Source organism: Ictalurus furcatus, chromosome 18 (assembly GCF_023375685.1).
Source record: "Ictalurus furcatus strain D&B chromosome 18, Billie_1.0, whole genome shotgun sequence".
In the NCBI taxonomy this organism is placed as follows: domain Eukaryota; kingdom Metazoa; phylum Chordata; class Actinopteri; order Siluriformes; family Ictaluridae; genus Ictalurus; species Ictalurus furcatus.
In genome coordinates, this window is record NC_071272.1 from 19,260,585 (window position 1) to 19,286,037 (window position 25,453).

General features: G+C 43.4%; 1 protein-coding gene across 7 annotated transcripts in view; it reads right to left on the reverse strand.

Annotated features, from left to right (window-relative positions):
• Nucleotides 1-25,453, reverse strand: part of sptan1 (spectrin alpha, non-erythrocytic 1) — a 46,557-nt gene that overhangs the window by 3,972 nt on the left and 17,132 nt on the right. For 2 of the 7 annotated variants that reach the window (XM_053648180.1, XM_053648181.1), the window contains exons 4-49: nucleotides 24,377-24,517; nucleotides 23,816-24,096; nucleotides 23,547-23,691; nucleotides 23,241-23,395; nucleotides 22,781-22,916; nucleotides 22,565-22,666; nucleotides 22,146-22,283; nucleotides 21,521-21,631; nucleotides 21,293-21,370; nucleotides 21,025-21,180; nucleotides 20,685-20,889; nucleotides 20,390-20,571; nucleotides 19,835-20,078; nucleotides 19,620-19,742; nucleotides 19,182-19,399; nucleotides 18,613-18,705; nucleotides 18,375-18,509; nucleotides 18,122-18,270; nucleotides 15,923-16,121; nucleotides 15,720-15,824; nucleotides 14,975-15,010; nucleotides 14,825-14,860; nucleotides 14,557-14,604; nucleotides 13,214-13,305; nucleotides 12,964-13,108; nucleotides 12,157-12,338; nucleotides 11,822-11,921; nucleotides 11,534-11,731; nucleotides 10,861-11,007; nucleotides 10,676-10,779; nucleotides 10,401-10,563; nucleotides 9,491-9,505; nucleotides 8,020-8,151; nucleotides 7,646-7,783; nucleotides 7,448-7,552; nucleotides 6,653-6,861; nucleotides 6,447-6,567; nucleotides 6,232-6,353; nucleotides 5,531-5,663; nucleotides 5,119-5,217; nucleotides 4,882-5,041; nucleotides 4,628-4,704; nucleotides 3,632-3,841; nucleotides 2,740-3,036; nucleotides 1,727-1,839; nucleotides 1,328-1,345 (exon numbers count right to left, since the gene is read on the reverse strand). In XM_053648180.1, the coding sequence (XP_053504155.1) occupies nucleotides 1,328-1,345; nucleotides 1,727-1,839; nucleotides 2,740-3,036; nucleotides 3,632-3,841; nucleotides 4,628-4,704; nucleotides 4,882-5,041; nucleotides 5,119-5,217; nucleotides 5,531-5,663; nucleotides 6,232-6,353; nucleotides 6,447-6,567; nucleotides 6,653-6,861; nucleotides 7,448-7,552; nucleotides 7,646-7,783; nucleotides 8,020-8,151; nucleotides 9,491-9,505; nucleotides 10,401-10,563; nucleotides 10,676-10,779; nucleotides 10,861-11,007; nucleotides 11,534-11,731; nucleotides 11,822-11,921; nucleotides 12,157-12,338; nucleotides 12,964-13,108; nucleotides 13,214-13,305; nucleotides 14,557-14,604; nucleotides 14,825-14,860; nucleotides 14,975-15,010; nucleotides 15,720-15,824; nucleotides 15,923-16,121; nucleotides 18,122-18,270; nucleotides 18,375-18,509; nucleotides 18,613-18,705; nucleotides 19,182-19,399; nucleotides 19,620-19,742; nucleotides 19,835-20,078; nucleotides 20,390-20,571; nucleotides 20,685-20,889; nucleotides 21,025-21,180; nucleotides 21,293-21,370; nucleotides 21,521-21,631; nucleotides 22,146-22,283; nucleotides 22,565-22,666; nucleotides 22,781-22,916; nucleotides 23,241-23,395; nucleotides 23,547-23,691; nucleotides 23,816-24,096; nucleotides 24,377-24,517 (6,296 nt within the window). The remainder of the gene's footprint in view (nucleotides 1-1,327; nucleotides 1,346-1,726; nucleotides 1,840-2,739; nucleotides 3,037-3,631; nucleotides 3,842-4,627; nucleotides 4,705-4,881; nucleotides 5,042-5,118; nucleotides 5,218-5,530; nucleotides 5,664-6,231; nucleotides 6,354-6,446; nucleotides 6,568-6,652; nucleotides 6,862-7,447; nucleotides 7,553-7,645; nucleotides 7,784-8,019; nucleotides 8,152-9,490; nucleotides 9,506-10,400; nucleotides 10,564-10,675; nucleotides 10,780-10,860; nucleotides 11,008-11,533; nucleotides 11,732-11,821; nucleotides 11,922-12,156; nucleotides 12,339-12,963; nucleotides 13,109-13,213; nucleotides 13,306-14,556; nucleotides 14,605-14,824; nucleotides 14,861-14,974; nucleotides 15,011-15,719; nucleotides 15,825-15,922; nucleotides 16,122-18,121; nucleotides 18,271-18,374; nucleotides 18,510-18,612; nucleotides 18,706-19,181; nucleotides 19,400-19,619; nucleotides 19,743-19,834; nucleotides 20,079-20,389; nucleotides 20,572-20,684; nucleotides 20,890-21,024; nucleotides 21,181-21,292; nucleotides 21,371-21,520; nucleotides 21,632-22,145; nucleotides 22,284-22,564; nucleotides 22,667-22,780; nucleotides 22,917-23,240; nucleotides 23,396-23,546; nucleotides 23,692-23,815; nucleotides 24,097-24,376; nucleotides 24,518-25,453) is intronic. The other 5 variants (XM_053648182.1, XM_053648187.1, XM_053648186.1 and 2 more) reach the window with 5 other exon arrangements.

A 25,453-nucleotide genomic window follows, 5' to 3' on the forward strand; every position in this document is an offset into this window, starting at 1 on the left:
TTCCACTAGATTTCAGAGCGCTGCTGTGGGGACGTGCTTCTTCCACTCCAACCTCGTCAAACCTTTTCTTTACAGACCTCACGTGTCATGTTGGAGCATGTCTGGGCCCCTTAGTGTGCTTGTTCTCGCCCATTATTATTATATACTCTCTCTCGTCCAGTGTGTACCGCAGCTACTACCTGACTGTGGACGTGACAAATGTCAACACTAATGACGTACTAAACATCTGATTGGCCACCACGTCACAACTTCTCATTTGCATAAAGTTAAGAAAGTATACATTTTACTTTAAATGGCTTAAGAAGGCCGTATAGTTCAAAAATGTGTAAATTAGATTTTGATGCATTTGTATAAAATGAATAAGAACTCGAAAGTGTGATGCTCCGGATACAGACGTCAATAGGATTGAATCCATGTTTAGAAATCCTGTTTTGCAGTTTCCAGCCCTGAATCTAGCGCGTGACCCCCTATCCCGCCCCATATTTATTAAAGTGTAATAACTGCACTGTGACAGTGCTGGAGTGGAGCCAGGCTCTGCAGGATTAGGAAGCTGAACGTTCCGTCCGCTTGCCTCATGGTCACATCACAGTGAGGGTTAGTAGAGAAGACTGAGCACACGCACAGCTCAAATGGTGGGTTTAGACTCGAGTGCATGAGGAGGAAACCCAAACGATGTGGGGGGGTGAGAGGGCAGTGGGACTGATGAGGGAAGCAAAATGGAAAGAAAACCTTCCAGAAAGATCATCATCGACTTCGTACTGATAGACTCGGATAACCCGACGATAGGCTATGCTATTCACAGACCGGGAGCAGGGAAAGAGGAGGGAATGGGAAAAAAAATAAATAGCATGAACACACAAAGTGAGACATTACAAATACAAAACATAGGAGAAGATATCAAACATGACACAGACACAATAGTTCAGCCAAAAACTAAATATACATCATGTCACTTTACTCCAAAGTGTAGGTCAGTGCGGACATGTTTGGTGGAACAACAAGGCTAATGTAACTAACTTGTAATAGAAGCTTAAAGCCTCCAGTTTAGCATGTTGCACTAAAGCAGCCTTTAAGATCCGGTGCATATGAAACCTCAGGAACTAAACATGTCTCAGCTGACTGAATACATTTGTAGTAAAAAGTAACATTTAATATGTGCTTTAATCCTGTTTTAGATCGGAATTATTTATGAGTGTATTCATAAAAGCCTTTACCTTGAACCTGCATCCTAGACATTTGACATATATTGTACATTACAACTCTCTCTAAAACACACACACACATACAAACAATTATTGAAGATATGGAGAAAAAATATGATATTAACCCATCCAGAAGATATGTCCTGATTAGAAAAGTGATCCCAAGCATCAGGAGAGGCAGCGAGAGAGCAATAAGTGGTGGGGAAGAAAAAAAAGAGAGACACAAACATAGTTACATCATCGAGCAGTGACATCATCAGCATTCAACACCCACATGTAAAAACAGAAGCGCACTTACATAAAAACACACACACGAACAGTACTAATGTGACTTCGCTTATAAGTACTAAGCTTATAAGTGTTAAGTCCCATTTCCAAAAACACACGGACAACACAGCGAAGCATGCGCTGACGCCTCTGTACGATGAAACATCCAAGCAGCAGAAACGTGATTACATGTAGTGCATGTATCACATCTGTGTATGTTCGGTAGAGAGCCAAGAGGCTGTGTGCTCGTCCTTTACCTGGTCTCCTGTAGCCACTGGTGGAAGGCATTAGCGTGTTGAGCAAACTCCTGTCTCAGCTTGTCGTTCTCCTCCTGCCTCCTCTGCTCCTTCTGCAGCTCCAGCTCACGCTCCTAAAACAAAACCACAGCATGCGGCTCCAATTCAAGGTGAAATTCAAATTCGAAAAACTTACACCAAAAGGAAATAACAACCTTAAGAAAAGTTCCAACTGCTCGTAAGAAGAAACGATGCGCCCGGCGTCGTTATAAAGCGGTGCGGCAGGCACTAGGACGTTTGATCAAAACGTGTGCACTTTTAGCAAATAATAAAATAAACAGCGTGGTGATGAGAGCCGAATCATTAACTTAATAAAATTGGTTTAAAATGACATTGTTATAATAATTTTAAAAGGAGTATGAAGTAGAGGCGGGGTGATTCTTCACACCAAATCAACTATATCCTATAGGTTTTATTTACAGGGTATCTACATTCGGACCTTTACAGCATTACACAGGTCTTTTATAACGCTTAAGGCTTCCGTCAAACCTCGTGAGGTGACGTTAGAGGTTCCATGTGACTTTGTCCGTACATGAATGAGAGAAGAAAGAAGAAACCTTCATGATCATTATAAACACACTGATCGGAAGTCAATTCAAAGTACTGAAAATACAGTAAGTATTTATTTTTTTTTTTTTTACATACACAACCTTTAGGAGTGTTATAAATGCTTATTTGATTACCATTTTATTCAAAATAAATAAATTACTTTAAAAGAAATAAAAACCAGTGCCTCAAAAGTCAAACTTTCGACCTGTAATTATAATCGAAAGTGATCTGCATCATAAAAACGTACCATGATGTAAGCGCTTTACAAATCCTTCAGTATTGCTTTAGTAGATGTTTAATTTTTAATGAAGGCTCAAAACTATTATTCATTAGTTTTCTTTTTTTTTTTTTTATGTAGCAGAAAACAAGCCATGCCACCAGTTGAGTGAGGAACTCCCGGTCTGGTGTTGTTGGTAGCTCGTTACCTTGATGATCTTCTGCAGGTTCCTCCAGGTCTCCTCCAGAGCCTCCATGGTGAACCAGGTGTAGGGGTTGGACACCACGTGGTAGCTCTTGATCTGCCGGTCGAGCTCGGCCAGCTGGTTGAAGTCGGCCTCGGCGGAGCTCAGGGAAGCACGGAACGCGTCGTGGGCCTCACGCAGAGCCCTGATCTCCTCCAGAGAGTTACATCTCACCGGGTCGGTCAGATCTTCCTCTGCATTCTCAAACCAGCTGTTAAAGGCTGACGCTTTCTTAGCAAAGGTCAGGAAGAGATCCTCCACCTGGGTGAGACGGCACACGCGAAGTGTATATCCATCAGATTTTAATTTGAGGGATTTTAGTCATTTCACTAATATATTCATGTTACTGATGTGACATTTGCACAAATGCTGTACGTTTGAAAAGACCTTGAAGACAGAAAGTACAGAAAATGTGTTTTTGTTGTATAAGATTAAAATGTATGTAAATCTATAGATAAATAATAAACCACACATAGTGTACACACTATAGACATCAGTTATATGGTTCACTGCTGTGACAGGAATAAAGAAGAAGAAAAACAAGTTAAATCTAGTCTAACGCAGTTGGAAATGAAGTGATTTTTGTTCCTGTGCTTAATATTTGATCATTTCCACTGAAATTTAAGGATCAGAGGAGGAATTACTTCATTACTGTAATTAATTACCATTTTATTGTAGTTCTGTTTTACCAGAGTATAAATTAAAATGAATACAAGCTCAAAAAAAAAAATCTTAATCCTTATATCTTAATGACTCAGATGTTTGCTTTTGCCATGTTGGCTTGTGTAAGGGTGATATTTGTATGGGATAGCTGAAGGTCAGGCTCAGGTGTTATGAGGTGTCTGTTTATCTTTACCTTTCTGAAGTGTTCCTGAGCCTCCAGCAGCTTCTTCTTGCGGGCTGCGGAATTGGACAGCAGCTGGTTCCAGCGTTTCATCAGAGTAGCGTGACGAGCCTCGATGGCTTTGGACTGAACGTGCTTGGCTGCGAGGAGCTGATCCTTCAGCGCAGTGATGTTGGTGATGCCCTCCTGCTGGAACGCCTGAAGTCCGGCATCGAATGTTTCCTACGGTGAGGGAGAGAAGGTGCAGAGGTACAGCAAAATATAATTTATTATTTTGCAAAACAAGTTTTAATATCAGACTCCTGTTATGCATCGGTGATAAAAATACGTGATAAATCTCACATCTGGATGATTATGCACGAACAGACAAGAGAGCGACCAACTTTTCCTACAAACATGGATGCTGGCATCACACAGTCACACTGTATTTTATTTCTTTACCTTACTTTAAGACATTTGTCTTAACTGTGTAATCCTTACAGCTACAAGGTACATGATCCGGGTCCTAAATAAAGTATAAGAGAGTGTCTTTTCTGTATATTATTATTATTATTATTAATAACATGGTTCTATATTACAAAAAGGGAAAACACTGGATGTGGTGCTTTAGTACAGAGAGCAAGAGATTTAAAATTTAAAAATGTAAAAATCTTATTCTCCCAAACAGTTTTTACACATTTTTCTTCCCAAGAACCCTAACCTCCATGGTGTATGGTACTGTGTCCTAAGAAGGGGTTCATGTAGAGCAGGCCTGGGTGAAATGGCAAATTCATATTGATATATTATCATGATTCAGTTTTCTGAGTATTGCTTTGGTCGTGTTGGTACTGTTACTGTTACTTCGCTGTTATTTTTAAAAATAATTTGTCTGCAATCATGAGATTTTTTTTAAAATCATGTAATGTTTTGTAGGCACTGCAATAGAAAGCAAAAAGCAAAATATTGTCTGTTCAGGTATCACAATATGCTATTTCTGCTACAAATTTAATTTCAGCGTCGTTCCCGTACCTGCTTCGTGAGCAGCGTCTGAACTGATGACAGGTCTCGTCCGTAATCGTCCGTCTTCAGACTGTTCTCTTTCTCACCTAAAGGGTCACAAAACAAATGTAGGTCATCAACTTCCTGCAGCAAGTGTACGTTTTCTCACACACACACACACACACTCAGGGTGCGAGTGTTTCTCTCACACACATGTACACACACACACACACACACACACACACACACACACACACACACACACACAGGGTGTGATCGCGTACCTATCCACGACTCCACCACATCAGCCTTCCAGTTAAATTGCAGGAAGGCGGAGTTCTCGTCCAGCTTGGCCTTCCTCTGAGCGGCAGCTCTCTCCAGCTCGGTCACTTTGTCACGCAGGGACTTCATCTTGGCCGTGATGTTGTCCACATGGTGGTTCTCCTGCAGTGACGGCTCAGCGTCAGCACAAACGTTTACAAGTAACTACAGCGTAAATGAAGGTCGAATACCGACGCTACCTTGTTGATGAGTTCGTCTCCGTTAGAGCACACGTCGTTCACTCGGTCCCTGTGCACCGTAAAGTCTGTCTCAAACGCCTCGTGCTTCTTCAGCAAACCCTGAGACGGGAGACGATGAAGACGAAGAGATGAAAACACCACTTTATAACGATTAAAACCTCAACGATGCTTTCAAAGGAGTCTGAATAACTGTCGATTAGTCATGTCTTATGTATGTGTCTATATTTGCCTTTTAATTTAACGTGAGTAGGGCGAACATTAAGTAACGCCTGCATAGCTCCGCCCTAACCAATCACGAGGCTGACGTCACTCGTCTCTCCCACTGCTTTTATAATAGTTCGGAATATTTCACCGATTTAATCCGACCCTCGTGTCCTGCTCACAGTGAGTTTAATAGCGAAAGCGTTTGTACCTGCACAGCCGCCAGCGTGTCACCATAATCCTCACTTCCAACCAGGTTCAACTTCTCATTAATCCAGGCTTCTTCTTCCTCTACGTTGGCCACAAACTGCTGATACTCCAGCGATTCCTCCAGCCTCTGCCCCCTAAACACATACAAAATAATACACAGAGTATATTACACAGTGTTGGTCTGAAACACTGGCTTGTTAACAGACTGGCTTAAACACTACTGACTGCATCACACTCAGCAGAGAACCTACTCTGTTATTGTAAGGGTGATGCTTTTTTGGTAAACATGAATACACTGATACTGACATGAATATCCCACACCGTATTAATCAATCAGGGGCATTCATGTTGGTTGCTGCTGTGTGCCGCTAGGAAACTTCTCACGCCTCAGGTTTTAGGATTTATCAGGTTACTTGTATTGTAGAAACATGCAGTAGTTTCTCATTTTGATGTTTTTTTTGGCAGCGCACAGTTTGCAGTCTGCTTTGCTTTGATTACCATCATTAGTCAGGAAATACATTCATATCGCTCTTGTTTTGTGCCGTCTGTTCATTAGCTGATGCTTTTTTTTTTTCACGAGTAAGAGTAAATCAGCACCGTATTGGACGCAATGTAAAAGACGACAACCAAAAGAGCGCCCGATTTAAGAAAAACTTTGCAAAGAAACGCTGTAATTTCGTTAAAAAGGATGCCGGCTCGTACCTGGCAGCGGCCAAATCCTTCAGCTCCTTCCAGTGCTCGACAAACTGCGCCAGCCTCTGCTGGATCTCGTCCTGCCCGATGGTGTTGTCATCAGACAGCTTCTTCCCCGTGTCGAGCACAGACTGGAGAGGACAAGCAACGAGTTACTCGACACTACCACAGCTAAAACATCACGGATAACACAACAGGAAAGCCAACGATGCACAGCTCCTCACCTGAATGGCCGGCTCGTGAGCTCCCAGCTCGGCCTCTAGCCTCTTGTGCTTCTTCCTCAGATTCTGTACTCCTGTCAAATCACGTCCATAATCCTCCGAACTCACCAACAACTTCTTCTCTCTACCAGCACAAGTCAGAGAAGCGCGTGTTAGATGTGATTGAAAATGAAACAGAATGGCAATATTCGCTACAGAATAATACACACTTGATCCAAGATTCTTCATCATCCAGGTCTCTGAAGAACTGGTGCAGGCGGTGCGACTCGTTCAGCTTGGCTCGGCGTCCAGCAGCCATGCTCTTGATTTTAGTAAAGCGTCCGTTCACGGCGTCACGCTTGTCTTTGACCTGAGAGGTGTCGAAGGCATTGCTGGCCATGAGGCTGTCAGCCTGGCCGTTGAGGTCCTTCAGACGATCCTGAAACAGCGGAATGAGAAGTGTTACACGCAGCGTTAGTGATGAACAGAACCACTGTTACTGTGGATGCAAATAACATTTACCCTGTGAGACAATAACTGTGGAAATGTTCGAAAGGTTTACTGATGTTAGCTTGGGCATGTGTTGTTTGGTGTTAATCTGCTACAGAAGCATACTAGATTATAAGATAGCTTGCAGTTTATTTCACTAATTCAGTCTCATTCATTTATCGTTTTTTAAAAAGAAATAATAAATCATTAAAAATTTGCAATGATTTAAAAAAATATTACAATTATATTTTAAAAACAACCTTTAATTCTGTCATGACTAAGACGAAACTCTTAATCAGGAAAAATCAATGTGACTATGGGGGTGCACTTAGGAATACGTGCTGCTGGAACAGAGATTCAGTAACACGCAGTCACCTATCTAAGCTTCTAATATAAGGTATGCTGTGAGTGAGTGTGTGTGAGTGAATGAGAGTGTGAATGAGAGTGTGAGTGAATGAGTGAGTGAGTGAACAAGTGAACGAGCGAGTGAATGAATGAATGAGTGAGTGAATAAGTATGTGAGTGAGTTTGGTTACCTCATGGGCAGAGATATCAGCCTCCAGAAGCTGGTGCTTCTTAAGCAGGTTGTTGACCGAGGCCAGATCCTTCCCATAATCCTCAGAGGCGAGAAGAGCTTCAACCTGCAGACGGAGAGGAAAAAGCAGAAAACATGACCATGTGTGATTCAGCGATGAAACCATCCTGCTGTACAGAGGATTAGAAACAGTTCTGACCTCCGACAGCCAGAAGTCAAAGTCCTTTATGCCGGTGTTGAAGTTCTGCTGTTTGTTGGCCTCCTTCAGTTTCTGACTTTTCTCAGCTGATTTATTCACCAGGAACTGCCACTGTTCATCCAGAGCTACTAGACGAGACTGGAGATATCACACACACATATGGCTCAATTAAATCACTTATACCACAGCACTGTTGGATTCTGATCATCAGAAGGTGTTGCTTAGATGTCAGGGTAAGTTAGCGGCTAATGATGGATATCATTTACGGTTTATTGACTCCAAATCAGATACTATTTGAATTGAATGCATGATGAAATTAAACTGCACGTAATATCACAGTTTATGTCTGGAGCAGAAAAATAGGACAATTTTACCTTGACAGCATCCTCACTTCCTGCACACGCACCCCTCTGGATGAGCGCATTTCCTGTATCGATCACACCTCGGATACGGTCGGCGTTGGCGTGAAGCTCTGCCTCGAATGCCTGGTGTTTCTGGTGCTTGCTCTGAAAGCAGTGATGGTGAAAGAGAACGTCACGACTTTCCTGCTCTGATTCTGCTGATGTTTGTAGACCACAGCACAAACGGATGAAACTCGGTGAAGGTGAAATGAATACACCGTCAGACCAGGACAGATAAACGAGCTACTACTTCTACTGCTGCTACACACAGGACAGCAGCACGGATGGAACAGTTGATTTAAAAAAAAAAAAAAAAAAAAGAGGGGGAGTGAATTGGACCAAACAAGATGCGAATCTGTGGAGAATCAGAGAACTTGGGCTGTTTTGTGTCATGTGGGTTACGTTCACTTTACAGGACTGACAGCCAAAATGGAGAGATATTTAATCTAAACGTACATCCAGGTTTCTGTAAAGCTGACACTGGGCCTCATTTATCAATTATCACCTGACTAAAAATTCCCACTAGATTTACTAAATTTCTGTTAAGGCTGATTATCGTATTCGTATTCATATCTTGATAAATGCCAATCAGCTGTAAATGACCAAGTGCTTTCACAGCTGATTGAAATTCGCCCACAAATCTCCATAAAAGGAAACTCTGATGGAGAGCTAAAAATGACAAAATGATGACTAAACGGTAAATGAAACAGACACTCACTAACCATTATTTTTTTTGGCCTAATTGAACTGATAATCTTATTTGTGCTTAATAGATAACTGTAATCTGTATATAAAATCGCAGTTTTTACTTAACACTAAAGCATTTTGTTGTATTTAGGTGTATGAAAGGTGCTACAGAAATAAAAGCATATTATCATTATAGATCAATGCAGAAATGAGCTATGAGGCTTGCAAAGTGAATGTAACCGTTGTTCCACACCATCTTAGAGAGAAACAGAGGGAAGGAGATAATAAAAGAGAAGCTCACTATTTCAGACACGCAGTATTAAGCAGCTAGGGCACTGCATGATCGCAAACCCATAAATGACTACAGCAGAGAAAAACGCACGCAGGTCTCCATCCCCTCTCTCACTCACCGCAAGATTAACCCTGCATTTGTTATGCAGACCCTCGACACGCTGACGGTGTGGAACAAATTCCAAACAAAAATCAGCCCGAAACTGACAAACAGACCAAACAAAACGACCACAAAATGCTTCAGTGATGGAACAGACACATTACAGCACAGAAGATGCTGAAATAAAATAAAGTTCATAAGAAGCAGACAGACAGCACAGTTTGGGGAGGCACAGGTTGGGGGAGCAGGGAGCGGAGACACTGTTGGAGCTCTATTACACGTCCGTTACACAAACACACACACACACACAAGGACATGTGATGAGACCCGGCTGAGGTTAGTAAGCGAATACGCTGCTCCACTTACCAGCAGCTTGGACAGCTAAAAATAAGACATGAGAACAAAGAGAGGTTCAGTTTAATTCAGTATACACACTGAGGGGGTTACACGAGAGACAGGAAGCATTACAGTGCTTATAAAGCACAACTCTATTACTCAGTGATTATTTACTCATTAGGATTAGGGGACACTTAAACCTGTAGAGTGATATACAAAACCACTGGTACAACTAGAGCTGGACCAAGCTGAAGACCACTTCTTACATCAATAGAAAGTAAAAATCAGTAGATAATGAAATCTTTTTATTTTGCATGCATGAGCATTCTGTTCACCGATGAAGTTTTATTTTGATTTATCTTGAACTGAATCTTTGACCTGAGTGACTGTGGTGTTTTTTTTTTTTACATTGTTGTCACAGGACAAAGAAAGGCATTTATTGACACAAGTGTGTGCATGTTACTTGTGCTGTGCCGTGTGTCCCATTTACTGCTTTTTCATTCATTCATTCATTCATTCCTTCCAGTTACTGCTTTATCCTGTTTGATTATGGTTATGATGGTAAAAATAACTAACCTGTTGGTATTTCAACAAATACGATCGACTACGTTCGTCAGAAAAGATCACAGTCTTATACAAACAATAAGAACTGCTGAACAGGTGAGAACGGGATTAAAAAAAAAAAAAAAAACACAGTCCCAGTTGTCCATAGCATTAATGAAATGTAAGATTAATGTTAAAATGTGGAGCGCTTTACACAAAATCAGTGAAGCTTGGCAGGTCTGTAAAAAAATTGTAAAAAATAAAATAAAATAAATAAAAAAAAACACCATTGACTATAGTCCAGCTCTAGGTAAAGATAAAAAGTGCAGTATTTGACATTCTGATCATATTTAGAGAAGCTGAGGTCAATGAGGTTTACTACAGAGTGAAGCTGTACCTGGATGTTAGTCGGGTCTTTATAGGACTCATCAGTGGCCGTCTGCAGTTTCTCGCTGATCCAGGCTTCAATTTCGTCCACGTCTCTGCTGAACTGTTGCAGAGACTGAGATTCACCCAGCTTGGAGCGTTTCTCAATCATCTGAGCCTTCAGGCGGCGCCACCTGGGGGTCAGGATACACATTTACACCGAAGTTTCTTCACAAGCAACTCCACTAGATTCATGCTAATGGGTAGGAGGGGAAGAAAAAACAAACAAACAAAAAAAACTCGGACCTGTCCAAGACTTCGTTGCGGCGTTTGAAGATCTCGGGTTTGGCGTAATGGTCAGCGGAAATGAGCTGGTCAGCAAAAGACTGCAGTGCGGCGATCTTCTCCTCCTGTGGAGACAGTGTGGGGGTCAGCCTGAACGATTAGAAAAGCATACACTCGCTGAGATTTGTTCACGTTACACTGCTAACCTGCACGTTGATGGCTTTGTCGAAGTCCTCGTGCTTCTTGATGAGAGCCTCCACACTGTCGAGGGAGTCGCCCTTGTCGTCGGTGGCCAGGAAAGCTTCTCTCGCTGCCATCCAGTTCTCAGCCTGCTCACAGTCACGGTTAAACAGCTGCAGGGAACACAACAGGAGTCGGTCATTCAGGAATATGGTTATGGTTACGGGTTCTAGAACATGTATAAAAATAATAATAATAGTAATGTAATATTCACTATCTGCTGCTGGATGATGCATGAACCCCAGTAATGTCCTAGTTCCTAAACTGTATTAATTTAGCACCTTCACAAGTAGTCGGAATGTACAAACTAAAGACCTTTGAAAAGTGAATTAGACATTTTCAGCATTAAGTAATGCAGCTTATTATGTACTGACAAGCTAAAACTAGGTGCTACAGCCAAAATTGTACAATCATGATATTTTCTATATTTTGGTCGCTAATAGACACTACTGCCTCCCTCTTTTCCAACAACAAACCGCTTTAAAAAGTGTTTTTTGATTTAATTTTTTAGGGTCAGTACACAAGTCGCTGTGTACTGCTTTAAATCTTATTTCTACTGTGGCTATTTAACACTACAAACATTATGAAAAACAACAGTGCTATCTTCATTAAGATGATGTACTTAGTGTTTTCCCTCACCTGCAGCTCCAGGCACTGATCCAGCATCATCCTGCGCTGCACCCAGGCCTTCTCCAGGTCTGCCCTCTCGCGGTCCAGAGCCTCCAGTTTCTGCTGGATCTCAGGACTGGCGTAGTGACCACGTGCCAGCAGCTGCTGCCCAAACTGCTCAAAGGCCTGGAAGGTTCCAGCACGGGCGTCGATCTCGGTCCTGTGCTCCTGCAGAGGAAGGGAGAAGTGGTTTATATGTGACGTGACTGAAGACGCCACCGAGGCTCTGGTGAGAAGACATATAACCGAGTTCAATACCTGGTGTCTCTCCAGCAGCGCTTCAGCTCCGGTCACGTCCTTGGCGAGCTCATCAGAAGACACCAGTCCACGGATACCGTTGATCCAGGACATCAGATCCCTGCAGGAGCAACACACGGGGATAATTACTAGTGTCTGGCGTTACAGTGACTCGGTTTAGAGCTTAAAACATCATGAGCATGACTTAACTTAATAAGCAGCCAGTGTAGCCTGAATAAGAGTGGAGTAACGACGCATACTGCTACTGAAGTTTACCTGCTCGTATTTATTACAAGTTGTAATAAACGGTTCAGACTAGAAGCAATAAAAAAAGGTTAGCCGTTCTCTGTCCTCACCTGAAGTCGCTGAGGAAGCGCTGCAAGTCGTGCGAGTTGCCCAGTTTGTCCTTGCGCTGGTCGGCGCGTCCCACCAGGCTGCTCCAGGCCGTGTTCAGCTCGGTGCATTTCTCCTGAATATCGTCCACAGCCTCGGGATGGGACTGGATTAGACGCTCGGCTGTCTCGCCCAGAGAGTTCACCTGCCGCAGGACGCGGAGAGATTTATTTTGTTATCGCACAAGCACACAAAGTCAGTAGCAGAGTCTAAACCAACAAGTCGAGACACTTGGTGCCGGACGATGCGAAATATAAGCCGTGGTTAAAATCAAAACACATCAACAATCATCCTTTTGTGTTTTATCTTTTTTGTTTTCCTTCTTCTATCCTTATATGCATTGTTTATTGTTGTTTGCTTTATCTAATTTGTTAAAAATCTTTTATGTAAAGCACCTTTAAGTGAAAGTTAAAAGGGGCTACATAAATAAAGATGATCATTATATTATTATTCCGATAATCAAAATCTATATTCTGACTGTTTATTTTTTTTTGTATTTGACTAACTAGGATTCAGGGATACATAGACACACTCGAGTCTGATGTTGTCTTTGATCAGCAGTTATGAACGACCTAAATCATGTGCTACATTTCCACGATTGGGTTAATCCCAAATGACTCACCATTTGAATATACAGTGTACTACATAGGATGGAGAACCTGTCCCCCCCCCCTTATACAGGGACAAGACGGTAAAGATGAAGCTTACGAATACTAAACCGAGAAATTAATACCAATGTAACAAACCGAACAAACAAGTTACAATCTGACCTTGTCTCCCAGAGCAGCCAGGTCTCTCTCAAAGCCCTCGTGTTTGCGCTGTAGGGCCTGAACGCTGGCCAGGTCATGACCATAGTTGTCGGTGTTTAGGGCCTGGTTCTTCTCCTCAATCCATTCTTTGGTCTCATCGGCATCCCTGAAAAGTACAGTCCATGTTTCTCTTACTTACTGCACTTTGGTGGGAGCTTCATGTCCGTCCACTAACTTCAGGAAATCAAAAGGTGAGCTGAATCGTTCGTACCTGTGGAACCTCTGCACCTCGTGGGCACTTCCCAGCATGTTACTCCTGTCCTCTGCTAGCTGCTGCAGCGATCTCCATCGGTTATTCAGCTCCTGTAAACACCCGGGGTTCAGCCATCAGCATCCGGTCAACTGTTCGCTACGTTTACACGCACACTACAGCGCAACTGAGTCGAAACATTTACAGCATGTTGCCCACACAACAGTTCAGCCTTTTAAAAAAAAAATTTTTTATAAATAATTCCAGACTTTCCAGATTTAAATGTTACAATGTGTATCTTTCTTCGTGTACTTTGGAAAACTTTTACCTAAAGTGTGTTGTTCTGAGACAAGACAATCATTTCTAAATGAAATTGCAATTTTTCTCCCCCCCCCCACACATATTCTTTGCTTCGTGTAGTTACAGAACATGCTGACACACCTGTAAAAATATACTGCCTCTAAAACGGTCGTTGCAAAGAACTTTGGAGGTGGAGCTTGCTGTACTCTAAAAAGTGTCGCTGTTTGAACAAAACACCTAATGCTCTTGCCTGCCGTTCTCACCTGTGTTAAGTGACAAGTGATTCTAAAGTATGTTTGAAATCAAGAATGGCTCAGCAAGACCAGCAATAAATCAAATCAATCAAGCAATGAAGCTTTTAGACATTGGACTGCTGATTGAAAGGTTGTGAGTTCAAATCTCAGTGCTGCCACTGCTGGACCCTTGAGCAAGACCCTTAACCCTCAATTGTATAAATAAAATAAATTTTAGGCTCAATTGTATAAATTAGGGCATTTTAGGCTAACAGTGAAGCGCTGGTGTGCATGTAAACATAGCCATTGTTTGATTAAGATGAACAGGATGTCTTGGAGGAGGTGACAATCAACGACATGGGTTCATGATTAAGGATGACTGAATGCAGACAACAGATCAGATAAAAACAGGGAGCTACGGCCACAGATCTCCATATTAGAGCCCTAGATAGCTGATGTCATCACTCTGTGCCCAGGGCTTTACAAATCAGTGAAACAAATCTATAGGGAAGTGACACGGTCTCTATCCAGGGCTCGAATATGTATATTAAATCACCTTTTACAGCCACAATGACATTACAAGACAAATATGCAGAGTGGTCAGGTTGTGAGCTGTTGGAGACGCACGCTGGACTGATGCTTTTAAACACCACTGCATGGATGTTTAGGTAATGAATAAGAACAGAAACGGACAACGCAGCAGCCTGGGAGCACAGGACGATGGTGAGGTGGAGGGTGGAGGGTTAGTCCTTCAGGCATGAGGACAGGATGAGAGGATTTAGTGAGGGGAAGAGGTGATGTCCTAGAGGAAGGGCACAACAGGTTTCTTACCTTAATAGTATTAAAGTTAGCCGTCGTTTGGACAGCCACGCGAATAGACTACACCGAGGTGGAAAAAGATCAGGGGAGAGTGAAAACAGGAGGAAACAAAACAAAACAAAAAAAATCACCACACCAATCAGGAGAAAAAAGTCACCACGTTAGTGTACTGTACATCGTTCTACCCTAGCATGCACACACGTTTCTAATACGGAGAACAGTAAGTGAGACGTTATCACCACTCGGATTGGCGCTAAACATTCAGTTCAAGTTATATTACCTTCCAGGGAGAGGCAGTTTTTGAATCAGCTTCATCCTGTAAAACAGGAAGTGAATATTAGTAGCAGAAATACGAATTATAACTGTTTGAAATGATTTTATCGTCTCAGGCATGCGGCTAGGTGTACGCAGTACTAAAAATGACATGTACCTTGCCAGGAGCTGAGCCCAATAGCTCTTGTTGCTGCTGGAGGAAAGGAGGGAAAGAGAATATTATGGATTGTACATTGTGATATAAGGACATGTTCATTACAGATTAAAAATCATTTTATGTGATAACAGTCTAACACCAGCATATCTGATTTAATATTTCGCTCGGACACGTCTCTCTAGTCTCTATTTAATGAAGCTACTAGTTAGCTAGCTATTTAGCACGGAATCCCTAAATGGCCATGCGCTATTTTTTTCTTTCTTTCATGTTTTCACCGGTCTTATTCACAAGGTGTGAAATTTTCAGAAACAAAATCAGCTTTTTGTTGGGTCGAGATCACGAGGAAATAATAAAGAGGGAAAATAAATGCATGGCCGCTTATGGCTTCCGTAATTGAGGATTAGTCCGATGGAAAATTATCAATGACTTCACGGTAGTCCGACATACACACCACCCATCAGCCCGAGAATGAATGAATGAATGAATGAATAAATAAATAAATAGACAGACAAAAAAATTTATTAAAATTTTTTTTTTTAAAAACCCCACCCCCTATCAGTTGTGTAGCCTGTAGTGCAAATTCTAGTTATTATATAAATAACTGTGTTAATGCACTAGCTAAAGTTTTATGGCAGTTAGCATTATTAACATTATTAATGCGGGGGGGGGGGTCTAAATTTTGGTTGAATTTATGATTGCCGACCCCTACAGCATTAGATCTGAGCCAGCCAAATTGGTGTCTCACCTGAGCCTGCATCACTGGAGCCTCCTCAGCCATCAGTCCCTCCGACTCCAGCTCTGATGCCACCTTGTTGATGTCCCTCAGACGAGACTCGTTTGCCTTCAGATCCTGATTCGGGGGAAAAAAAACCCAACACCACAATGACATCACAGAGGCAGATTTGATCTAACTGTTCAACTACACAACCGCATTTGGAAAGAACGTACCTTCTGGAAATCATCAAACTTCTTCTGCAGCACCTCCACCTGTTCGAGGTCAGACCCCACCTCCTCGTTGGTCAGCGCTCCCTCCTTCTCGTTGATCCACTGCTGCAGCTCATTAGCCTCGCGGAACAGCATAAACTTCTTGCAGCTCTTCTCTAGCATGTCCTTCCGCTTCTCGCCCAGTTCCTGCAGGGTGCCATACCTGAAGCAGATGAGAGGAGGTTCAGAGCTCAAATCAGGGCTTAAACCGATCTCTAAAAGTTATGGCCAAAAGGTAAATCCTGTGGTTCAGATTTAGTTTGCGTTCTCCACCTCCACCCTGACTGGATGTTTCACTACTGCTTCAACAGCAGTTTTATATTCAATCTCCTGATCCAGAACAAAATAAGACTAAGCATTCTGAAGGAAAAATAAACAACAGCCAGAGCTACTTAGCTGCTGGTAACTACTGTTAAGATGACACTATATGGGCTGGTGAAATGAACAGTTAACAGTACAGCACCTAGATACTAGCGCCCCATATGAGGAACGGCAAAAAGATCTGTTAATCTGATGCAAATTCTGATTATCAGAAGGTGTTGATTAGTTTTCTATAACAGCAGCTCTATCAATAGTGCAGCTGCAAAACACATGTGCTTGTTCTAAATGGTTATCTTTCTATACTTACAGCTGATTCACATGGACTTGCAGTGCAGCCGTTCCACATAAATATATAATAATAACAACAGGTGGAATTGTTGATAATGGTTAGGTTTTCTGCAAGGAGACTTTTTTTCATGGAAGGAGTCTCCAGTAACAGTCCGAGGTAAAGCTGTAACCAAATTTAAAGCGATAAAAAACGTGCCGTTATAGTGATAACAGTAATGCCTCGTCCTCATATTACCCTGATATTTTCCATCAGAGAGGGCTTCAAGTAAAACTCCTTTACAAACAAATCACTCATTATCCAAAGCAATGTGAAGGAACCTAGTTTTTTTCCCCCCTAAAGTCTCACTGTGCCAGCCAGAGTGAGGAGTTCCCACGCTAACAATCTCTCGGTTACACCTCATGGTTTACCTCAGCCATAACCCACGCTACAATTTGCTTCGATCTAGCACGAATGCACCGCTGGCTAAGATGCACACTACAAAGCGGTGAAGGAGAAGAGTGAAAGGATGTGATGAAAAGCTGACAATGACCATGTTGAAGCATCACCTGACTCTTAGGCAAGCTTCAGGAGAAACAGATATGACTTCTATTCCTTTATTGAATAGAAGTGAAGCCTTGCAGGAAAGAGAAAGAGATGAAATGGAAAACGTTAATGAAGGCAAGATTCGGGACATGACGGCTACAGAAGCATCGGCGACTAACGGAGACGATGGGTTAAGGTGACGGGTGAGAGAAAGAGCACAAGCCTGGGTCCTACTCACAGTTCCTCCACCTGCTTCATGCGCACAGACACGCTGCACACCTCCTTGGTGGCCACGTTCCTGCCACAGGGCAGGCCGAGCACACGCATGCAGGCGGTAGAGAAGAGATTAGGAGAAGCAGAAGAAGAATAAAAAAAAGGCAGAGATATTAGTAAGACTGAAAGAAGAGTCAGGGACCTGGACTGTTTAGTTGTCTGACTGGAGCTGGTTGTTACAGGAAGTAAAATGTTTAATACGTTATAGGGCACTTTCACACCTATTAGTCCATTTTGCCGAGGCTGAATCAAAGTGAATTACTCGCATGTGAGTAAAAAAAACAAACTCGTAAAACTCATTCACTGGTCAGAAATGCAGCGAGGGAAAAGGGGAAACAAACACTTGGCAAATGTGCATAAAGGGGAAAAAAACCCTCAAAGGCAACCCCAAATTAAATGATTAGAGAATGCCATAAATAATTATATAAATAATATTTGTGTAGCAGATTCCAGTATTTATTTTCCCTTTTTGTGCATTGGTCCAGATTCCCAAAAAACAGCGCTACAGCTCTGTCCTTTGGCTCGGTTTGAGACTCATGGCTCAATTCAGCAGTCGAGCTGAATTACGTTCTCAATAGAACCATTCTAGGCTTTGCATGGAACTGTGGACTGTATGATTGTGATGTAAAGATACGTGTTCCATTCAAACGGATATGTGAAAGCGCCCTTATGTTAAAGATAGAAAGCAGTTTGTTAAGATGTTAGATCAAATCTCAAGTGCTAAAATGTGGACTAAAAGGACTAAAAGGTGCACTTACTGGTTTTCGATCTGATCCTGGCGTAGCGCGATGCTGCCCTGCTCGTCCAGCAGGTTCTCGCGGGAGGACGACTGAGTCGGGTCCAGCTTTTTAACGTATGCCGCCGGCACAAAGCCCTGCCTGTCGTTCACCTCCACTTTCCACCAATCCTGAGGAGCAGACGTGGCATACGGAACAGCCTCAGCTATGTCACTGTTTCTACCAAACAGCCCTCGATAAGTTGTTCAAACCGAGTGGTGCTTTTGGGTTCTACCTTATTGGTGCTGTTGAGCAGGGTGAGGATGTCTCCTTTCTTCATGGTGACTTCACGAGGACTTTTTTCCTGGTAGTCATAGAGGGCAAGCACCAACTCCTTACCAGTCTCATCATCAGTAGGAGCAACTTGTTGCTGTAGGACAGAGCAGCAAGAGGAGATCAGGTTCAGATTTACTCTTTACTCTGCTGGAGAGTGCGACTTTGTGGATGCTTTAACGAGACGACGACACACTCACCCTGCAGGCCTGAGCCTGTTCCTTCAGGGACTGGATGCTGCTTCCGTAAGCGCTCAGGTCTGACATCAGTGCCTCGTGTTTCTTCAGCAGGGCCTGAGGAGCAAGAAATCCAGAATGAGCTGGAGTATACTGGCTTGAGGAGCGATCCAAACATCTCCGCTATTAGACTTGACACAAAATGGCCAAGAGAAACTTTAGGCTCGAGGGTACAGTTTCTAGTATAATACATTTCCACTGTACAGCCTCAGTCAAACTTTCAAGCACATTTACATCACACAGTCAACGTCCAGAACATTCAACAAAATGGTTATTACATTGCTTTTGAAGACAAGAAACCCCCCGACTCTGCTTTCCAAAAATAAAAATATATATATGCATGCTTGTAATGTGATTTCCCCCCAAATTCAAGACAGAGGAACCCATTGTGATTATGCTTTCTGTATTAGATATTTAAATTAGCCTGGTTTCTTTCATATCAGTTTGTCTAGCTTGAATTTCTTTAGCAGAAAACGTTAATGTGGCTAAAACAAAACGAAACAAACCCCGCCAACCTCCCCACACACACACACCTCAGCAGAGTCCTCGTCCTTGCCGTAGTCGGTGCTGCCTACAATGGGCTCCTTCTCCCTCATCCAGGATTCGGCCTCGTTGGCATCAGCGAAGTACTGCTGGGCCTGCAAGGAGTCCTCCAGATCCTGCCTTCGCTGAGTTGCCTTCCCTTTCAGAGTGTCCCAGCGACCGTGCAGCTCTGCCAGCTTGGCCTTCACATCCTCAGCAGCAAAGTGCCCTGGAAACCAGAGCGGTACAGCTTCACGCTCTCCCGAGATAAACGCTGTCCTACGAGGAAGGCAGCTTCATATTTGTGGCATCACACATGTCGTTTTGTTCACGTGTTCACCAGACCAGCGTGGATATGAAACTTTAACTTTAGGCTCGACGGTCACGCTGACCGAGCTGTTTTGCAAGCACGGTTAAATTCTTGTTTGAGAAGAAAGAGCAGCACGTACCCTCATCCACCATGGCCTCGCCCTTTTGAGTAACAGCCTTGATGCGGGGCTCGTGCCCGGTGATTTCCGCCTGCAGGGCCTGGTGCTTCTTCAGCAGGTTCTGCACACCAATCAGGTCTTTACCTGAAGGAGAAACAGAAACCAAAGCACAGTTTTAACACCGTTATAACATTCAATCTGCTCCTGATCCAGCTAGTTTGATTCCTCAGCCTCACCCCTGTTGGTAGATGAAGCGATGGGTTCCTTCTCTCTGATCCACGTCTCCTCGTCCTCCACGTCCCGGAACAGCTGCTGCAGCCGCAGAGAGTCCGACAGCTTCTGTTTTCGTGCAGCCATGGGCTCCTTCAGAGCCTCGTAGCGAGCTACCAGAGCCTCCTGCTTCTTCCGGATGTTATCGGCATCGAAGTGGCCGGCTTCCTGGAACTGCCGGGCCTGGATGGTGATGCCGTCGATGCGGTCCTGCAGAGAAGAACATGGCCGATGTTGCTTGTCCCATCCAAAACAGCTTTTATTAACTGGTTTAAAGAGTCTGAGTGACCTGATAAGCGCGAACTAACCTAGCAAGCAAGAGTTAACCTAGTAATTGAAAGCTAACCTAGTGAGAGACAGCTCACGTAGTGAGAGAGCAAACTGGGCTGGAGTTTGTAATAGCATTTTTTTAAAGATGTTTTTCCTCCATGTTTCTGGAAAGCTATCCATAACATTTCCATGATATACTGTACAACCTCTCCAAACAGTATCGGAGCTAAACACTTATGAAGGTAGCTCACCTGGTGTGCAGCCACGTCAGCCTCCAGCAAGGCATGTTTCTTCTGCAGGTTCTGAACACTGGTCAGGTCTTTGCCGTAGTCATCAGAGGCCAGGTGACCCTCCATTTCATAGAGCCACAGCTCGATGTCCTCTACGTTACGGTTAAACTGCTGCTGCTGGTTGGCTTCACGCAGCTTAATGCCTGATTAAGCACGACACACACGGAGCCGTGAGAATGCCACTGTTTAACAATAATACAATGGTAATAGTAATAAAAATCTACTACTACTAATAAATGTACATATAAGTTATTACCTTTGAGCTCAGTGGCTTCCAAAAGTTTCTTCCACTGGGAGCTGACCTCGTCCATGCGAGTGGCCACCTCAGCAGAGGCATAGTGTTTCCCGTCGATAAGCTCCTGACCCGACTTCTGCAGAGCGTCGATACGGCTCTGATTGGCGGAAAGCTCTGCCTCGAAGGCCTGGTGCTTCTGCACTTTTCCCTGCAGGTTGGAGGGGTCCTATGTGTGTGTGTGTGTGTGTGTGTGTGTGTGTAAGAGAGAGAAAATGATTGCAGAAAGAGCGCAATGTGAAAACACACACACAAAAAATAACAACAAAAAAACTGCAACTACAGCACTTAATCATGAACGCACTTTGTAGGCCTCGTCTGTGGCGGTCTTCATCTTCTCGTTGATCCAACTCTTGAGCTCATCCGAGTCACGGAAAAACTGCTGCAGGTGGAAGGAGTCCTCCAGGGCAGCGCGGCGGGACTGAGCGCGATCGTGCAGCGCGTTACGTCTGCTCAGCAACTGAAACGTTTCGGATTTAGTCGGTCATCGGCATGAATAAAGACGTCATTAAAAAAAAGAAAAGAAAAAAAAAGGGGGGGAGGTCAGGAACGGGGTGCTGTGGTTTACTTACTGCATCTCTGCGGGTGGCCACATCCTCCTTGGCGTAGTGATTGTTCTGGATCAGCTTGGTGGCGAATTCATCCAGGGCCTAAAGACAATGCCACACAAAACAAAAGTTCAGAACGTGCTGTGAATTAATTAATTATTATTATTTTATTTTTTAAAAGTGAAGGATGTTGGTTAAAAAAAATGGATGCAGAGGTAAAGCAGAGTGAAACAGAATGGTGTGGTAGCTCACAGTGATCTTCTCCTCCTGGGCACTGAGTGATTTCTCAAAGTCTTCGTGTTTCTTCAGCAGGGCCTCAACGCTGTCCAGAGAGTCACCCAGGTCCTCGTTCAGAAGGAAAGCCTGACAGAAGGACAGGGTTAAGCATTTTACCATCTACAATGTAAACACACTTTTTGCCTAGAATTTCCAGAAATGTATTCTGGGTATTTTCTCAACCGATTTCTTGAGGAATTTCCCTGAGATGCTTTTTAAACAGTATTAAAGGAGTTCCCACCTATGCTGGACACATATCAGCTGCTTTTCCAAATATTTTGCTCCGAGTCACCCATTTAAAAAAAAAAAAATGATGATTTTTTGGTAAATAATAAAATGTTTGTTTTCTAATGAAAGAGATGAATGTGTTATATTATACGACTATATCTTTGTCTACAACACCGATTTCACACATGTAATCATACACCTTCAGATTGAAAGGTTTTTAAGATCATGAGAATCGTTTCAGTCAAGTGTCTCTAAACTTTGGACCGGTAGTGTACACTTGCTTAAATTTTACATTCATGTACAGAATCTATTGAAGAAACTGAAAGTCAATACGGCAGCGTTTTCAAGAAAAAAAAGACACCACCACACACACCTCCTGCTTGCTCATCCAATTGTCGACCTGCTCAGTGTCCCTGTAGAAGAGCTGCAGGTCCATGCACTGTTCATACTGCTGTCTGCGCAGCTCCCACAGCTCCAGTAGAGACTCCTTCTCCTCCGCTAGAATTCCCAGCTATACACACACACACAAAACAGGATTTAGTGTGTTTGCGTGCATGCTAATGATTACGATCATTATCTGCTTTGTTCAGATTCACCGGCTTGAAGGAAGACAGCATTATGTGTGATCTGAAACTGCCAAATTATTATTATTATATAAAATTCCTTATTGTAGATGGGGAATCCAATGAAAAAAAGTTTACGTTTATGTTAAAGTCAGATGGTGAATGTTTTAACGAGTCTTCCTACGGGCAGGTGTGATGTGAGGTAGTGCGGCGTTGATGCTGGTCCTACCTTCTCCTTGACCTCCTCTGACGCGTAGTGTCCGGTGTTCAGGAGAGCCTCCCCTGCCTCGGTTGTGGATTTAAAGCTGTCCTCGTGGGCATCGATCTCTCCCTATAAACAAAACCACAGTCGCTTTAATGTCGCCGTTATGTCAGAGATTTGGAAAAGAAGATGGAATATTTTGGGGGGGGACATCATGGTGGATCTGAAACAAACGAGGCCCACCTTGTGTTCCTGGTGTCGGTCGAGCAGCGCTTCAGCCCCAGCGACGTCATTGGCCAGTTCGTCAGCATTGATCAGAGCCTTCATCTCAGTCACCCAGCTGGTGAGGTCGCGGAAATCAGCGGTGAAACGCTGAAGCCTGGAAAACAGAGACACAACCACCGATCAGAGTTCTGCTTAAATTCCCGATCAGGAAATCAGAGCTGCTGATGTAGCACGGCTAAAGTAAGAACACTGACCTATGGGTATTTATATTAATTCAAAAATGATAACGTTTACAAAACTGTACAACATGCAGCAGCATCTAGAGGACAAAAAAAAATTTTGAAAGAAAAAAAAAAAAAAAAATTTACCTGAAACTTGAAATAATCACCATTTACTAGCTACTAAATTGCTTATTAAATAAAACGTTAAAAAAAAAAAAAAAAGCTTGGTATTTATTCATGGAGGAGAAAATGCACACCTGTAGGAGTCGTTGAGGCGGGCGTGGCGCTCGGCAGCCAGCGTGCGGATCTGCTCCCAGTTGGTAATGAGCTCGTCTCTCTTGAGGTGGATCTGAGAGGCGTTCTGGGGGTGAGTCTGCTGCAGACGCTCTGCTTCACCACCCAGAGTGTTCACCTGAACGAACACACACACACACACACACACACACACACACACACACACACACACACACACAGGAGGTAACTCAGAGATGGTGACAGGTGCGCATGTATAAGAAGGCACTTTTGTGATTGTTGAGAGTGAAGGAGGTCACCCTGAGACTGACCTTATCCTCCAGGGCAGCCAGGTCCCTCTCAAGCCCCTCATGTTTGCGCAGCAGAGCTTGAACACTGGCTAGGTCACGTCCGAAATCGTCAGAGGCCATGAGCTGCTCTTTCTCTTTGATCCAGCTGATGGTTTCGTCCACATCCCTGCAGAACAGAAAAAGGAAAAAAAAAATTTAGGCCACTGATTTCATTCCACACGAACTGCACCGTTATATCCAACGCGTGGTTAACCCTTCCAATTAGCATTGTTCTGTTCCAAGTGACGCACCGGTTGAAACGCTGCACCTCGGCAGCTCCGAACAGTTTTCCCTGTCTCTGCTGGGCCAGACCCTTCAGCCTCTGCCATGCCGTGTTCACCTCCTCCTGCTTCTTCAGGATCAGCTCGGTCTCTGGGTGGTTCTCCTGAGTTAGCTTAGCTGCGTCCTGGTTCACTTCGTTCACGCGCTCCTCGTGGGCTGCCAGGTCTGTCTGGAACTCCTCAAACTTCTTCTGCAGGACCTCCACATGCTCCAGGTCCTGACCCAGCTCCTCAGAGGTGACAATGGCTTCCTGTAACAGTGAACGTGTGTGTTTAGTTTATGACTTTTCTCTGTGTTTATATTATATTGATCACATTCAGGCAGGACAAATCTTTTTTTAAACACCAACTTTATCCATCTATTCTTCCACCCGTCCATCAAATTACCCTTCCATTCATCAATTACCCCATCCATCCTTCTATCAAACTTTCCATCAACCCATCTATCTGTCTGTCTATCTATTTTCTATTCACTTACTATTACTGTACTAAAACGTACCACTTCACAGTGTGTGTGTGTGTGTGTGTGACCTTGTCCGTGATCCAGTCCAGGGCATCCTCACACTCCCTCAGGTACTGCACCAGTTTCTGGGCCTGCAGCAGACGCACACCTTTCTCCTTAGTCTTCTGCAGCAGCAGATCCCACAGCCGATGCAGCTCCTCTAAGCGACTCTGAGCGAGAGAGAGAGAGAGAGAGAGAGAGAATGAATGAATGAATCAGGAACAGCGTTAGATTCATCCTGTCCACATTACCAGGATGAGAAGGATGCAGAATTTAACCCTGTGCTTAGACCAACAGTGATGCAGTGCAACAAACGCAGATGGGTGTTGTTAACTGTTAATGAATTTGAGTGACGGGGGGATTAAGCAAAGTGGGAGGATCTAGGTGATGTGACAAAGTAATGTTTAGCGTTATGCAACAGAGAAGTAAAACTATGGTGTTAAACATCACCCATCGGCGCAAATCAAACTTTTATTACACCCTGCCACAGGGGGTAACATAGTTTGTCATGGTTAACCCAAACGTGTGAAGACTAGATGAAACCATGACAACCAGCAATAGAAACGCCTACTAGAGATCTGTGTGTAAGATGCCAAACAAAAAAAAAACAAATCGATGTATGTGAACATTTGAATCTTTCCAGCACAAGGTACAGATGAAAGAGTACAAACTGAGATGAAGCTTAATAAACAAGCATAGGAGAGTTCACTACTAACTAAAGGCTGGTTTATACTTCGGGGACCCCGTATCCCAGAGCAAACTTGGACACGAGCATAGCGTTTACAGAAAAGGGAAAGCCAATTCTCAACAAAATGATTTCGGAAGTGTTTTCATTCACATGCATTCAGTAGTATCAAGTGGCACTTCAGTTTAACTGGCCCATTATAATTACAGCCGGTATAAAGCGGTGCAGTTTCTATTCACACCTGCCACGATATCATTACTGTAGTCAGAGCATCTCTGTGTGCCACGCTCACCCATGAACCCTCTATTTATACTGAGGAAAAAATACATGTCAATGCAAAAGTATAAACCAGCCATAAACATCACTGCACCCACACACATATACTTCCAGTGAGGAAAGGTGAGAATTTGTTTCACCAGAA